At 38.2% G+C, this 16,455-nt stretch overlaps 2 protein-coding genes across 5 annotated transcripts; one reads left to right on the top strand and one right to left on the bottom strand.

Moving 5' to 3' along the window:
• Window positions 1-184: 184 nt before the first annotated feature.
• LOC116848566 (UPF0183 protein CG7083) lies at window positions 185-5,435 on the bottom strand. Of its 4 annotated transcripts, XM_032824802.1 has the most exons (9): window positions 5,417-5,435; window positions 5,031-5,323; window positions 4,253-4,335; window positions 3,870-4,097; window positions 3,524-3,730; window positions 3,278-3,427; window positions 2,814-2,978; window positions 2,555-2,731; window positions 185-2,441 (listed from the first exon to the last, which is right to left on the bottom strand). In XM_032824802.1, exons 2-9 carry the CDS (start codon window positions 5,092-5,094, stop codon window positions 2,244-2,246), a joined length of 1,272 nt encoding a protein of 423 aa, XP_032680693.1. In that variant the 5' UTR covers window positions 5,095-5,323; window positions 5,417-5,435; the 3' UTR covers window positions 185-2,243. The 4 variants fall into 4 exon arrangements, with proteins under 4 accessions (XP_032680693.1, XP_032680694.1, XP_032680696.1 ...); XM_032824803.1 differs by lacking the exon at window positions 5,417-5,435 and having other exon boundaries at window positions 5,031-5,363; XM_032824805.1 differs by lacking the exons at window positions 5,031-5,323; window positions 5,417-5,435 and adding an exon at window positions 4,676-5,008.
• A 4,210-nt stretch (window positions 5,436-9,645) lies between these two features.
• Window positions 9,646-16,059, top strand: LOC116848564 (phosphoenolpyruvate carboxykinase [GTP]-like). Its single transcript, XM_032824799.1, has 7 exons — window positions 9,646-10,766; window positions 12,812-13,072; window positions 13,171-13,355; window positions 13,450-13,844; window positions 14,211-14,558; window positions 14,809-15,075; window positions 15,271-16,059. The coding sequence occupies exons 1-7, from the start codon at window positions 10,522-10,524 to the stop codon at window positions 15,727-15,729; spliced, it is 2,160 nt and encodes a 719-aa protein (XP_032680690.1). The 5' UTR covers window positions 9,646-10,521; the 3' UTR covers window positions 15,730-16,059.
• The last annotated feature ends 396 nt before the right edge of the window (window positions 16,060-16,455 follow it).

Raw genomic sequence — 16,455 nt, forward strand, 5'->3', positions numbered from 1 at the left:
TACTTTTTTTTAACAAGATATATCATTTATAGGATTGCAAATGTACATTATTTTCGCATATCACGAAATAGACAAGAATATATACTATTTTTATGAGTGGCCAATTTCGTTTTTGCAGCTTATGATAATGATAAAGTGCTCATAACTATTAAAAAGATGGAAAATAATTTAACAAATAGACATGTATAGATACAACAAATATTTTTATTACGTTAGATAGTGTGACTCATACTTTTACTATAATTTATTAATTTCTTCATCGCTCAGTTACGCTATGTTTGTGCTGGGAGTGAGAACTTACAATTTTATAAAGAGCAAAATCAAGCGATGTCAACACGATACGTAATGTACACAGTATAACAGTTTCTTTAGCCAATGTTGTCTACAATAAGCGATTAAAAATTCTTGATGTGTAGCTCGTATTATAACATCTAAAACGAAGAAATCATAAAGAATTATGCGCGAATAATTCTTGCAAATTTTATTTAGACAGGCTTTTGAAAAGAAATATGTCCCATTCGATATGTGTCATATAAGTGTAATGCAAATAAATATTAGTCATAAAAACAGTTTAAAATTCAAAGAGCCATTTAAAAAAAGACAGCTTGTATTTTAGCTTGCTTGATTAGTCAGTATTTTGTTGACGGGAAAAACCCACATTTATGTGAATCTTGGCTGCAAGAATTCTTCTCTTTCATATTTCTTTACATTTTACTCGTTCCTAATGTTACATAATGTTACAATTCAAAATTATTAATATAACTTATCGGAGAATCTTAATATCAATCGCAGTGTTATAATTAGATTTATTTTTAGTTTTATATTTTATAATTATTAACACACCACTTCTATCTATTTCAGTTTTTCATATCCATATTAAAAAATTTGTTTTACGAAAGTCGGATATTTATCCTCTTATTTCTTCTAAGGATAATATCATATGTTAATTAGTCATAACAATCCTTACAATTAATTAGAAAGAATATTTCATCTATAAAAATTTATATGTTACTTCTGACCTAGTCTTTTTTTGTTTTGTCTTTATAATTATCTGGTTAAAAGATTTACGAATATAAATTATATCGATTACAATTGTCTTATTATTATGATTGTATAATGACAACAAAGGATGAAAATACCATATTAAATTTAGTTGAATGTCATTATATCTTTTACACCTTGCTACCTACTTATAAAACATAAGATAAAATATAGATTTTGTATAAATATGTAAGTCTTGAAAGAATGTTGTTTTTTTTCTTTCTTTTTTAATCTAATAGGTTCTCTTAATGAGATGAAGTATATTCTAAATATAGATAAAAAGATGTCAATATTTAGATATAAACACATAAGTAACAAAGTCTTTGTTTAATTATAATATAACTAGTTGTTTAGTCAAGATATTTAATGTTGAATATTACAATCATGATTAGTCATACAAAAGAATAGTTCCTAATGAAATTTTCGTTAAGATAAAATCAACTTGAAAATTACTCAAGCATTCAAAGCTGCGAGAAAACACTTGAAGACAAATGTTATATCTCACATGTAACTACGTAAGTGTTTTGAAATGTAATATATGAATTTCATACATCTTATATATAACCACTGGTTTTTTATCATTTTAATATTCACGCTTTACATAACTTATTATATAACATTCTTGTATTCTAAAATCGTGATAGTATTAAGTTTAGAAAAAAGCTCAATATTCTATGCGTATGTTGGGCAAAATATATTCACTAATAACGAATGAAGACTTTAAACATATATTTGTAAATGTATTAGCGCTCGTAAAATGTGTAAAATATATCCTAATACATTTACAAATGTATACTCAAAATTACTCCACAAGTGACTCACGAATATACGTTTTACTCAACATTACTTTACGTATAACCATCTCCATTTTAATTTAGTCTGTTCATTTTAGTTACATCTCTTCTAATATTTTTTGTATGTAAAGTAAAATGAATTTACACATGTTAGGATATTGCACAGAAAACAGGGAATAGAAGAGAGAAAAATAACCAAGAAACTGCAATTGCGGAAGATGCAAGTAAAGTAAACAGACTTGATTTCATTAGCGTTTTCTTCCTCTCTTTCTCTGTCTCCCTCTCTCTTACCTCGATTCACTACATTTAAGACTTTAGAAGATAAAGCAGCTTTACCATGAATAATCGTTCATTACTGTTGTCTCAAGTTTCGCAATCTAATGCGTCATTTCGTGCAAATTATCAACGTCACGCTGCTCTGTATAAAGTTACACTCGCGATATGTTGGTTTGCCATAACTTCGACGATTGCATCCCGTATACCGTAACAAAATGTGCAACCAAATGGGTTGGTTGTGTTTGTCGAAGATGCACGATTCAACACCACAGGACGTGCACTTGCCTTCAGTTGCTCGCTCACTCTATCCCATTTTGTATAGGCAGTGATCTATAAAATTAAATTATGTTCTCGTTAATAATGGAAAATATGATGTATAATATTATCATTATTATATGATATATAATATCATATAATAAGAGTTATTAAAAAAATCATCTCACTGTAACAGGAGACGGAGAAACATCGATCAGTTTTCCCGATTCCGTAGAATTATTCTCAGGAGGCAAAGTTAAAGAAAATTCGCAACGATGATACATGTTAAAATTGTAATGACCCGGATAATTTGTGTGAAGTACAAACTTTTTTACACATTGAGTTTTGGCATTGAATAAAACATCCTGCGAAGTATGGCAAATATAAAAAATAGGAAATATAGAAGAGAGAGAATAATATATAAGAATGCAAATATATAATACTCACCAAACCTAGAGTAAAATAATTATAGAAGAAGTCTGAACGTCTTATTTTGTCACGCTTGTGCGCGTGTGGACTATGAATACGCATTTTATCCTCGGCTTTATAGAATACTCTAGATGGGGCACCAAGTGCACTTAAAACATCTTCACAGGTGTCACCGAATAATACCTGAGATAATAAAACATAATCTCAATCAATCACACAAATCCTGAACTAAACATCTAAACATGTCTAAATATTTTCAAATATTGTGATGTTAAATTTATATTTATTCTAGCATATGATCTAATTCCCGTTTCTACTAGCTTTGGTTAACTTAACCGGATAGTTGTCCCAACAAAATTGACCAATCGTATTTGTCAATTTTGATTAATGAGAAATTGCGCGAAATGGTCAGTTCCGTTGAAATAATTAGCTGGTTAAGTCAAACAAAGTTAGTAGAACCGGGCATAATTGCGAAACGTAACCTCTTTGATTAAACATCGTTTCTTCGGTTCCAACAGTACTCTCGTTCCGGAACTACCTTCTGTGAAAAGATGCAATCTGAGCCCTCTGGTGCGTGTTTTGTCTCTAATGATATCAGCTTTTTCTAAGTACAAATTGTTATGATAACAGACCTGTTAAAAGACGAATGTGTTAGCGACATATTATCTTTTCGTTAATCTTATTTCGAGAAATTATGCAAAGGTGGCCAATGCTGAGAGCATAATTACGAGTGGTAGAGGTGGCGGCGGTGCTTTTGAGCCGTGTTCTTCGCTACTACCGGCTGGCATATTTCCAATGTAAATCGCCGTTTTTGCAACTAGAGGAGAAGTTCCGTTGGGGAACTGCAACGAGCCTAAACCATGAGCATAACCGGGCTGGAACTTTGAGTCGATTGGAAAGTAAAATGACAGTCCTCGGAAGTTCAGTACAAACACCTACAAATTATTACAGCTGTTACTGTATGCTATGCATATCACACAAATACTTACTTTATTTTATCATTTACTTCCATTGAATAGTCCATTTTGCAATATCGCACACCTCTGTGGCCAAATGCTAAGAATAATTTCATACCTGCTTTTCACTGTCATAAACACCAGGATGGGTGGCTCCAAAAGAATGCTCTATCTGTTCGATCGAAGGTAACACTTCTGGGGAATTGAACGGCAAGCCGCAGTACTTCAATTTCACCAACTTCATATTGTAAATTTCAATTATCTTAAGTCTTTGTACAATGGGATCGAATATAAGTCGAATTCCATCGTGAGGTAAATTTATCACTAGATCTACATCTAATGGGTTCTGCAAATGTTTCATTTAATGCTTAATATATCACTTTGTTAATTGTTTGGCTATATATTTAGAATATTCTTGATATATACCTTTCAATATACAATATTTGGTATATATTTAGAAACAATATTTTCATATCATACAAAGATAATAAATATACTTACACTGTCGCTATAAAGTACTTGCACTCCTCTTATAACGCCAACTTGAGATTGTATTATTGATACTGACTGAGAAAAATGCATACCTGCGACAAAAGTATATAGTTAGTACTTAAGTTGGTAGATAAGTTAGCATTTATAAGTACTTAAATGTGACAGGTGACAACCTAAATAGTACAAAACATTCTGAGATAATCTTGGATTCCCTAAGATTCTATCTAGGACATCCCGGATACACTCTGGATGATTGCAGAATATTTTGTGCTATCTGTGGTAAGTGTTGTTTTGCTGCCTCTCTCTATGTTGTATTGCTCTTGACATCTATAGCTATACTTTTCTCATTTCATTTCTTATATTGATAGCACAAACATCTGTACATGTTGATTATACATGTCACAACATATAACATATTTATTGTTTACTCACGTATATGCCAGTGTCATAAGAGTGGAATATTAAAAATACATAAAAGGATTGTTATATCGCATTACATCGTGTTGACAAATTCTCAAAGGATGAAAAACAAATAAATAACAATATGATATTGTTCGTTGACGACCGCAATGTACAAATAGACAAACAAGTCGAAAGTAGGGGTCGGACGAGTTATAGTGCGTAGCTAGGCACGGTCATAGTGATGTCGCAAGATAGCGATCAGCTGTTCCATTTAATCGTACGACTCGATGTGGTGTCGAATAAAATTTGACGCGAATGCAATTTAATGCGCGTCACGCGAAGATCATAACAATAACACATGCTCTCTCTCCGATTCGTCACTTGCCTAAAATAAATTCCCACTGCTCGCATCCAAGAGACCTTTCGGGCACCACCTCGAGCTCCAACATCTTATCTCTTCTCTCGTACTGCCTCGTTCGGAACAACGGAACTGTACGCCACGCGCGAAGTGGTTCGAATTGTCATGAGAATTGCTTTCACTTCGTCACGAGAATCGCGCTGCTCCTTTGTCTATTGACGTATCACTCGATTATTAATCACCAGATAGCCATGTTGCGGTTGTATTCCAAACAATAAACCTCTTCCTCTGTTTTGGCGCTTCTATGGTTCCTACAGCCTCTACGATTGGCGAACTGTCACTGAACAGCTGATACATACCGCGGAATATGAGACACAAAGAAGGGCTTTTTGCAAAAGAATCTATGCTGTTACCTTTATGAACTTTAGGAGCACATAGTTGTGTACTTTCTACACTTTTTTATCAAATTCTTTTGTACGTAGAATAATTGCGACGAATCGATCGACGCAAAAGCAGCTTCGTATCATGAAAAAAGTCATGAAAAAATTGTGTATCATATGTGAGAATATATCAAATGATATGCGTGTTCTGCACGGATGATAACTGCACATAAGTCAAACGTCCACTGATTGATACCGGAGTGGCTATAAACGGTCGGTAATATCGGTGCTCTGCAATTATCTCGAGCTACGCTCGATGATAGGATAGCTCGGATCTTTAATAGGAGATTGCGTCAGTAATTTCGCAAATGTAATATTATTTGATTTATACGTACGTGCCATTCTATAACTTGCGACATCAATTTCAATCTTCCTCTCCTGTCAAATATTAATTTTAATTATATGTTCTTCTCTGACAATCGAGACAATCGAGACAATCGAGAGATAATCGAGACAATCGAGACAATTGATCGTTGCTTAACGAAAATTTGAAAATGTATGGCAGACAGTTCCCGTATACTTGTATGTGTATGGTGAAGAAAAGATCTGTCGTGCGAGTCAAGCTCCTAAAGATCGAGCAAAGAGAAAAACAAGTCTCCCTCTCTCTCTCTCTCTCTCTCTCTCGCTCTCATTCGCGCGATCGTTTAACTGACGAAATAAATAAAAGACGTTGCAATTATTCCCCTGCAATATCACGGATCGAGATGATGTTTCGTAATATTCAATTCAAAAATAGAGCACGGGTCTCCGGAGATCGCCCCTCTTTATTACGAAGCGCGGAGGTTAAAGACCATGATAATGCCGCTCCGCAATTGCTCAACTCGTCGCAGGGGGCTTCTTCTTTATTGTAAATACGTTAGGCAATGAGGCTGGCGAATACGTATCAGACGTTATAAATGTTTTCGCTTTGCTAAATAAGCGTTTCATGATAAAGGAAGAGAAAAAAGAATACATATCGTATTCAAATGATTAGGAAATCATAACTATTTGCAGTAAAGAAAAAAAGTAAAAAAACTTTTCTTAAACCATCTCACGTTCTCACTACACGTGGTAATTTACATAGTTATCTGAAGGTGGTAAAAATATCAGCGAGTAGAAGGAGAAGTGGTATGAGGTGGCGTGTTCGTTACGTTCCTATCTTTGGCCCGTATTAACTGTTTCACGTATTATTCCATCTACATAGACTATAAACGCGTGCCTCTCTCGCCTAAACTTCCTATAATTTCTGTCTCCTCAATATAAAATAAATGTGATAAGAAAAGAGAGAAAAGTATAATAATCACTTCTTCCCCTTTCATATTCATGGTATAATAATTATTTCTTTCTTTTACAATAATATGTATAATTTTCATACATTATTCCGTCTATCTAAACTTCCAAACTCTAAATACTTGCCTATTTCGCACGATCTTTCTACAATTTCTATGCTTTTAACGTAAAACAAATGTGATAAGATAAGAAAGTGCATCTGATACTTATAAGACATTAAAATAATTATTATAATATTAATTAAAATAATTATTTCATCCGTTTACGTTTAGTTATAATTCTCATGTAGGTTATTTTCCATGACATTTCTTATGAGAAAGAAACGTTAGCGCAAAGGCGAAAATAATAAAATGTTATTCTCTTTCTCTCCCCTCCTTTCCTCTCCTTTCCCCCTCTCTTTTCTTATGAAATCAGTATCGATATATACATCATGCCAAGTCGAGCCTTCTCTTATGCAATATCTCCGATAAGCAAGTCGTAGGCCATACGGGCGAGCCTCCAGATACGTCAGGCCACTTGTGCATGTGTTTGTGCGTGTGTCTGTTAAGCATGATTTCGCCACTCGCGAGTCTGCGATTCGGCAGCGTAGACGCGCGAGAGTAGAATATTATTAATGTAACGACGTACATCAGAATTCTAAAACTTCCAGCGATATCAAAAAATCATCTGACGGCTATGTAAATGCGACCAACAAGGATGGAATAGTACCCGCCAGATTACGAGTGAATACACGCGTAATATAATTATGTTCTATACGCGACATAAAAGCCACCATTTCCTTATATATCCTGCGCATATGTTGGCGAAATAAATTATTATCTCTGATAATTGTTAAGAGAAAAATAATTGCAGCAATTCGCATAATGGGGTCTATTGTATTGGAGGAATGGCGACGCGTGTAATAACTATATTACTACTACAACGTAACTAGCAGAGTCTCGTTTGCGAATATTTATTAACGCTGAATAGTCTCGGTCTGCTACATTCCGCGAATCTTGTAAGAATATCGGTGATTTTTTATGAATTCAATAGACTATTTAAGTTGAGTTGACCGTGGAGCCGTCACTGCCGGGCGCCGCTTCGTCGACGATGTATATACTTGTACGGGGATCCGCTCCTGACTTTAGTCCGTAGTCCACCTACTGTCTGGACGTGATAATAATATAAATCCGATATTTTCTGCGATAACGACGAAAGGACAAAGTCGCATTCATTAAAAAAAAAAGAAAAATGCAACAAAATGTGCTTATTTATGATCCACGAGCTATCGTTCATGTTCTTTTAATTCTTCCATTATGCGTATACGCGTTCCGTTGTGTTTCCTCGGACATGTACAATAAAGACGCGCAGCAATTCCAAATACTATTGCATCATTTACTCCGTTTACTTCAGTCATATACAAGAAGCGATTGTTAATAATCGCTTAATTAGTTTCGCTGCGCCATATCGGTGTGCTCCCTGTTACACATGAGATAGCATTCAGAGCTCTCAAATAGATAATGTTTTATTACGCTATGATTAGTCCTATTTAGGTTTTTGCAGCCTCGCTAAAAATGTATTCAGAAGATACGCGTCACCTTGGAAAAAATGTCACTTCCGGTGGGATGGAATAAAATTGGCTCCCGAGGATCTAAGGAGGGAAGATCGTCGCTCAATCGAACTGAACAACGCCGGTATTATCCGGTATTACAGAGAGGGGACGATTTAACATCTTCTTCTTTTTGAGTATTCATAATCTTACGGTCGTGAAACACTCGGGAGAACCGGAATAACAGTTATTTTTAGAGTTCCTGTATAACCTGCTATAACCTGTAACCGATATTAATGTTATGCGTCGCATTTATTTCGTGCGTACGAGTTTAATTAACGACCGCGTAGCGATTACAATTTATTTCCAGATGTTTGCTCGATAATACTATTTCCAGCGGTGAGATATGTCCGCTCGCGTGGCTTCCCAATCATTCAATTTGTGGAATTAATTTCTTCCTCTGAATTCTTCCACGGGTACGAACTTTATGATGTGTGTTAAAATGCGGAATTGCATACTTAAACTCGTGACAAGACGCAAAACGGTAATTGAAAACGATAAAGCGCTTTACGCTCCATCTGGTCCTGATTGAATATTCTTTTTGCATCTTACTCTATGCTCTTATTAATACATAAATTTTAAATGTGTTGATATATATATATATATATAAAAGAGTAGCTCTTTCTTATCATTACAAGATAAAAGTAACGGGACCACGTGATATTTTCGTAAAAAATGATCTTTGTTTCTTCTTTTAAAAAGATAAAGAGAATGTAACTCTGTTTATATATATATATATATATATATATATATATATATATATATATATATATTTATATATATATATATATTTATATATATATATATATATATATATATATATATAAACAGAGTTACATTCTCTTTATCTTTTTAAAGAAGAAACAAAGATCATTTTTTACGAAAATATCACGTGGTCCCGTTACTTTTATCTTGTAATGATAAGAAAGAGCTACTCTTTTTTATCTTTTATATATATTTGCGTACACATATATGCATATGTATAAATATATACGCACATATACATACATATATATATTTTCAAGTTTATATATTGAAATGTGCCTACATTACCTGCGTAGGTGTTTAGATATTGCGAGACGGTCGGGAAGTTCGTGCGTGTATCGCGAACGCGTAAACGCGACTCCGAGTGACAATGATATGATTTACCCGGTGCTATATAATTCTCTCTCTTCCCCTCGCCGCGTATCGCCTAGTCGGAAACAAGATTAAATAAAATTCTCCTATGGCTGTTTATCACTTATCACTGTTTTGTATGGAATGTCGAGTAGGCCAGTGGCCGAATAAAAGACAGGATCCCTTTCGTCGGAGCCCATAATTGCGTGAATTGCGGGCCACGGATAGTAGTCTTACCCGTTTGTCGCCAGTGGGTGTGTAAGTAAGTCGTGTGCGCGGCTGCGGTGCGTGCGTATGGGCGCGTTTGCGTGTGCGTGAGGTAGATAGCGGAAAGTCAGAAAGTCGGTAAGCGAGACACACAGTCCCGCGAAAATAGAACAGCGAGAGTGTTTAACGGCTTTCGGTATAAAATCAGCGTCTGAGCGTTGATTTCGACTTAATACGAAAGCGGGTTTAATCGTTTTCGCCCGCCAACATCCGTGACTTTTGCTTTCCCGAGGTGGACAACAATCTCAACAAATGCGCCCACGTACGCGCGCGCACACACACACACACACGCACATACGCATGCACGTGTATAGCGGCTTCTTTGTCATTTAATAGTTCGATATTGCAAACCCGTTTCGCTCCGAACAACCGGAGTCCGTCCGGCAATTTTTCTCGCTTTCCTCGCCTCGCAACCCGAGGCGGCCGCCCGCTCGTGACGTAAAAGGTGCTACGCGCCTCTCTCGCGCGCGCGCGTCATTTGGTTTTCAACTATCTCTTTATCGAGACCAGTCCGAATTCCGAACGACGAGAGAACGCGGGCGAGAGTGAGCGTGGAGCTGCTCATAGGAAAGCGACAGCTATTCGGAAGTGCAATCGGCTCCGCCACGTAAACCACGGCTCGGCCGCCTGTTGCTCGCGGGTCCGCGTGAATCGTACATTCCGTCGTTAATCGTGTGACCGGGACGACACCGCGGACTCGCGCTCCCCACTATCTTATCGCGGTGGTCCAACGGTGACACTCATCAACCAATCAGACCGGAGAATCACTGAGGCTCGACCGCACACAATATATTCGGATATCGCATATAAAGAAGCCTTTCCGACGAATACGACGAGTATGCCGCCCAAACTCCACACTATCAGCTGGCAGGACTTGACGCGAATTTCGCGGCAGTTCGACGGAAGCAGGAACTTCTTCGTTCGTTCTGGCTTCAGAGACAGCATTCTCGAACGGACGAATTTCAACTGGACTCATGCTACGAAGATCAACAGCCGTTCCATACACCTGTTAACACCGTCCGCTTTCAGAAACGAAAGACTTCGCAAGATGCCACACGCCGTCGAGACTTATCGTCAGTCCCCGTAAGTACTCGTCCACCACATTTTCGCCCTAAGAATAGCATAAGAACAGCTTGTTATATTACTGATTGATTGACACAATTCATAGGGAAATGAAAGCTCGAAGTAAGCGAGCTTTGAACAGAGTTGTTTCAGCGCTACCATTTTCCGCCTCTATTTTCAAAATATAAGGAGAAGAAACGGTGCTCTCTTTCTCTCTCTGCATTTCTTGGAGTGGCGTTTTACTCCGAAGAATATAGAGCGATCATCGAATCATTCGAATTCGAGCGGCTTTTCAATCATACGGAATGAATTCTCCGCTCTGAATCATCGAGTGAATATTTTTTTCACTTGAAATTGAAGAGTGTACAAATGATGTACTTCACTGTTATAGAAACGCATTCACTTTAATCGATTGAAACGACTCACTCATGTGCAGTTAGAATTCATTCAAGGCTTGAATGAAGCATTCGCTCTTGCGATCTCGAGTGGTAGTATCTTATTGCTCCGAGTGAAAATACTGCCACTTTTCGCTTGTTTGGAGCGAGACTTCACTCTAAGAAATTTTGACAGCCTTTACATTTAATAAATAATGAATTCTTCGCTCCCAATCGTTTGGACTTTCTTCAATGATAAATAACCATTTGAAACGTAAAAATGTCACAAACATCAATTATTTGACGTCGATACACCACAGTCTCTATTCATTTGCCTGTCGTGTGCGTTCACAAGTGTTTTTTACGTTTCAAATTGATATTCATCGTCGAAGAGGTTTTAAACGATCGGCACCGATCTTCTACACTGTATATTTGCATATCGTCCTAACAATAGCATTGACTCTTACTTTCGTTTTGATCGTATATCATGAGAGTCTTTTTTTTATGCATTTAAAAAGCCAACACAAGGCAAGCGCGCGAATACGCGCGGTGAGCGCTTCAAATAAACGCTTTATCTAAGAGAGACTAGAGTAGGCTCTCGAATAGACAATCAGTCCGATGCAAAGAGGCCAATAAGAGCCTGAATCGCAGGTGTTTGTAGAACGCAATTATAAGTAGCGAATGTGAAAGCGTCCGCGCTGCATAAATAAAAAGTTACGCGAAGAATAAAGTGGCGTGTATAAGCGTCCCACTTCTATCGCATTATCTAGCGACGGGAGATTCCCCGAGCGATCCGCAGTCGAATTTTCCTCCAGCGGAGGAGTCGAAAGGAGGGGCGAGAGGGAGATCATCGCTTATCGTGACTTTCCAGTTTTTAACATCACGTATCTGTATGACTAAACTATGACCCGGTCGTGAAATCTCATCTCGAAGCGAAGTCCACCTGAAATCCTCCGCGTGACGTTAAGTGGGACACAGCTAAAAATTGTAATCAATAAGCGAGGTGTTGCGAAATCGAGTAGAAACAAAGGAGTCGCGATAAATGAAAGGAGACATCACGCTGCTAATGAGTACCGCTAATGTTTTACGTCCTGGTTTAGAATCGAGTTTCCCTGACGCAACGATGTCACATTTTGCAGCACGCGGAAAGCAAAATTTTCGTTTCGCAAGGTTCCGATGACCATGAGCCAAGAGTGCTATTTATGCTCGAGCGATAGTGCCATAAACAGGCGGTGGGCTCGCCTGAGAGTCATTAACTATTGGCTCACAGCAAAAGTAAAAGTAAAGTTCAATGCAAATTATGGAACCAAGCAAAATTTGCTCTACTCTTTTCTTTCGCATAGCGTAGTACAGCCAAAATCAAAATACGATCTCATCTTCAGTGAAATTTTCTTATACATCAATCCTTCTGAAACTAAAAGTGAAATATTGCAAGCGCAATATCATCTCATTTCATTAGAGGAGGAATGCTCTTTCGGTAAAAATTTTCGTTTGGAATATGAGACTGCGGAAAATACCTTACAATTAGAGTTGCTTTTTCTTTCTTTATTAGGAAATTATATTTTTTTCGGTTGTATTAAAAATATCTGATGAAGAATTGGAAATTGAAGAATACGTCACATACAAATACGCCATTATAAGGATCGTGAGGATAGGATTTAATAAACGGGGAACTGCTATGCTTTTTTCCAGAATCCCGAAATTTCTGGTAACCCACGCGGCGAAAAATCCGTCGATCAAATACGATTACGATTATGTTGGCAAAATCCCGCTATTGAATGCATCGACGATAGAGATTTCGGCGAAACTTCGCCACTACATTGAGGAGTGCGCTTCGCTATGCTGTCCCAAGGATATTTACATTTGCAACGGTACGGAAGCGGAATACATGCAGCTACTGAAGATCCTCCAGAAAAACGACACTATCGAAAGTTTACCGAAATACGAAAACTGGTAAGTCTTGTATTTGCCATTCCCCGGCTTCGCTTGATTCCAACCTTTATATCGTGCGACTATTAATTTACAACATCGAATTTCTCAATATGCAACAGCTGGCTGGCTAAAACAAACCCCGCGGATGTCGCGCGTGTCGAGAAACGTACGTTTATCAGTACAGACGTAAAGAATGACACAATCCCTACACCGCGTAAAGGCATAATCGGAGAGCTCGGCAACTGGATCTCCCCGAACGACATGGACGAGGCTATCATGGAACGTTTTCCGGGTTGTATGAAAGGTTAATAGAATTTCCCTCGTATTTTCACGACTCATTAACTCTCTTACTCTCTTCCTCTCTCAACGATAATTGATTTTTCTTTGACCCCTACCAGGACGCACCATGTACGTGATTCCCTTCAGCATGGGGCCCGTGGGTTCCCCACTTTCAAAAATCGGCATCGAAATCACCGATTCGGCCTACGTGGTCTGCTCGATGAGGGTGATGACTAGGATGGGAGGTAAGGTGCTCGAGACTCTGGGAAACGACGACTTCGTCAAGTGTTTGCACTCGGTGGGCGTTCCGAGGCATGATTCCAAGACCATCGTGAACTACTCGTGGCCGTGCGATCCCGAGAGGACGATTATCCTTCACCGACCTGCCAAGAATGAGATCGTGTCTTATGGAAGTGGCTACGGCGGCAATTCCTTGCTAGGAAAGAAATGTTTCGCACTCCGCATTGGCTCGACGATAGCCAGGAAGGAAGGATGGCTCGCCGAACACATGCTCGTACGTATCTGATACTGTTGTTTCTTTTTTCTAATCCATTTTCGTACTATTCAATCGAATTCGATATAATCTATTTCTTTCTCACAGTATTACCGGCGCGATAGCGAGCGATATCGTGCTTATTTGTTATTAACGAGGCGGATTATCTTGTAATCGTATCGATAAAGCGACCTAGTATAATATATATATGGTGTATCATGACTACTATCATAACTAGAGATATTGCGTGGATTATTAGGGGCCAAATATCAACGTTCATCAACACTTCTCGCGAGAGCGATAATACATAAACAAGATATTGCTGTGACTTCGACCCGAGAAACGGAAATGAAATAAAGAGAACCTTGTACCTGTTCCGTGTTTCAGATATTGGGCATTACGAATCCTAAGGGCAAGAAGCGTTACATCGCCGCCGCTTTTCCGAGTGCCTGCGGCAAGACGAATTTAGCGATGATGCAGCCTACTCTGCCAGGGTACAAAATCGAATGCGTCGGTGACGACATTGCGTGGATGAGATTCGACGATAAGGGACGATTGCGCGCTATCAATCCGGAGAATGGATTTTTCGGCGTCGCACCCGGCACAAGCTCGGCGACGAATCCCAACGCCATGAAGACGATCTTCAGGAATACCATCTTCACCAACGTGGCCTCCACTAGCGACGGCGGAGTCTATTGGGAAGGAATGGAGAAAGAAGTTGGAAAACATGTCCAGGTAATGAACAAATGATGATATAATGATATGAACAATTGTTAGCGTTCAGTTTTTAGAAGATAACAATATATCATAGATTTATAGAATAGACTGTGTACTCTCATGAAGAAGTTGATGAGTTTATTCTATATGTCTGTGTAATAAATAACCGCATTGCGCTGAAACTATGACTCTCATTATTTTCTTGACTAAACAGCGACATGTGTATACATGCGTGAATACGTAATGTATTGCTTACATTTTACGATAGGTGGTAGACTGGAGAGGAAACGATTGGGTCAAAGGTTCCAAAACGCCAGCCGCGCATCCGAATTCGAGATTTTGCTCTCCAGCTAAGCAATGCCCTATAATCGATCCTGCTTGGGAAGATCCAGCCGGTGTCCCAATTGACGCTATACTATTCGGAGGCCGAAGGCCCGAGGGTGTACCTTTAGTTTATCAAGCTCGAAGCTGGCAGCATGGCGTTTTCATCGGCGCTTCAATGAGATCCGAGGCTACAGCTGCCGCTGAACACAAGGTATCGTAACATTTAATTGCGTTAAATTAAAAAAAAAAGAAATATGTGTGTGTGTGTGTGTGTGTGTGTGTGTGTGTGTGTGTGTATGTGTGTGTACGTAAAACTCAAAATCTTCAAAATCTTCAAAATCAATCTTGAAATGAAAGAGCAAGCGTTGAGAAGAATGGATTGAACTAAGTCTGACGTGCGTTGCAGGGTAAAATAATTATGCACGATCCGTTCGCGATGAGACCGTTCTTCGGCTACAACTTCGGGCATTATCTCTCGCACTGGCTAAGCATGGCGAACGCGAACAACGCCAAGTTGCCGTCGGTATTCCACGTGAACTGGTTCAGGAAAAGCAACGACGGCAAGTTCCTGTGGCCAGGATTTGGCGAAAACTCACGTGTCCTCGACTGGATTCTCCGAAGGATTGACGGCGAGGACATCGCCGCGGAGTCCGCTATCGGCATGCTACCGACGCCAGGATCTATTAATGTGGACAATCTTAAAGAGAACGTGGACATGGAGGAGCTGTTCCGACTGCCGAAAAGTTTTTGGCAGAAAGAGGTCGCAGCTTTGGAAGAATATTTTGACGCTCAGGTGGGACGAGATTTACCTGAAGCTATCGCACTGGAACTCAAACGTCTTTCTTATAACGTCAACAATCTTTAATTTTCTCGAAACTCCCGAGAACTATCGACGTTCTGATATCTCCGCTAAGAAAAATTCGAAGTATTCATATCCGAGGGTAAAGTTTCGCGGCTATCGGTGGGGTCCGGAGCGGTGGAGGGGAGATGCGGAGGCGGCTCGTAGATAAACGAAGAGCACTGACACTTCCGATTGTAATTTCTATCGCCGGTGCCTTCGTCGACTAATCACACTTGACGAAAACGACTATTGTAATTATAAATACGAATATATTGACTACCAACATGCGACAAAAAATTTTTCATATTTATCTCGTGTGACTACAAAATATAACAATGTTTCTTATACATTTTATACGTTGTTCTTACTAAAGTAAAAACTTAGCCTCCCAGTTCTTTCTGTGTGTTCTTGACTAAAAGAAGAAAATATCTAAAAAATATTTTTTTTAATGGGAGAGTACTAATAACATATTTATTGAAATCTAAATTGTTTTATTCAAATAGAATAAACAACTGCTTGCATGAAAAACTAAGGTTTTCTTAAGGTTTGAAGAAAATATACATTTTCTTATTTGAGAAATATTTTATATTAATATAAGCAAATATATGTTATTAATACCTACCGAATAAATGTCTACCCAGATAGCACAGAAGTTTCAAAAAGCTTTCAGAAATGTTTCTGAAACATTGCATCTTTCTGAGATCTTTCTGAAATCTTTCTGAAAGCTTTTTGAAACTTCTGTGCTATCTG

The sequence above is a fragment of the Odontomachus brunneus genome, unplaced genomic scaffold (assembly GCF_010583005.1).
Source record: "Odontomachus brunneus isolate Ranch 3 - 2012 unplaced genomic scaffold, Obru_v1 Obru_scaffold_097, whole genome shotgun sequence".
Taxonomy (NCBI): domain Eukaryota; kingdom Metazoa; phylum Arthropoda; class Insecta; order Hymenoptera; family Formicidae; genus Odontomachus; species Odontomachus brunneus.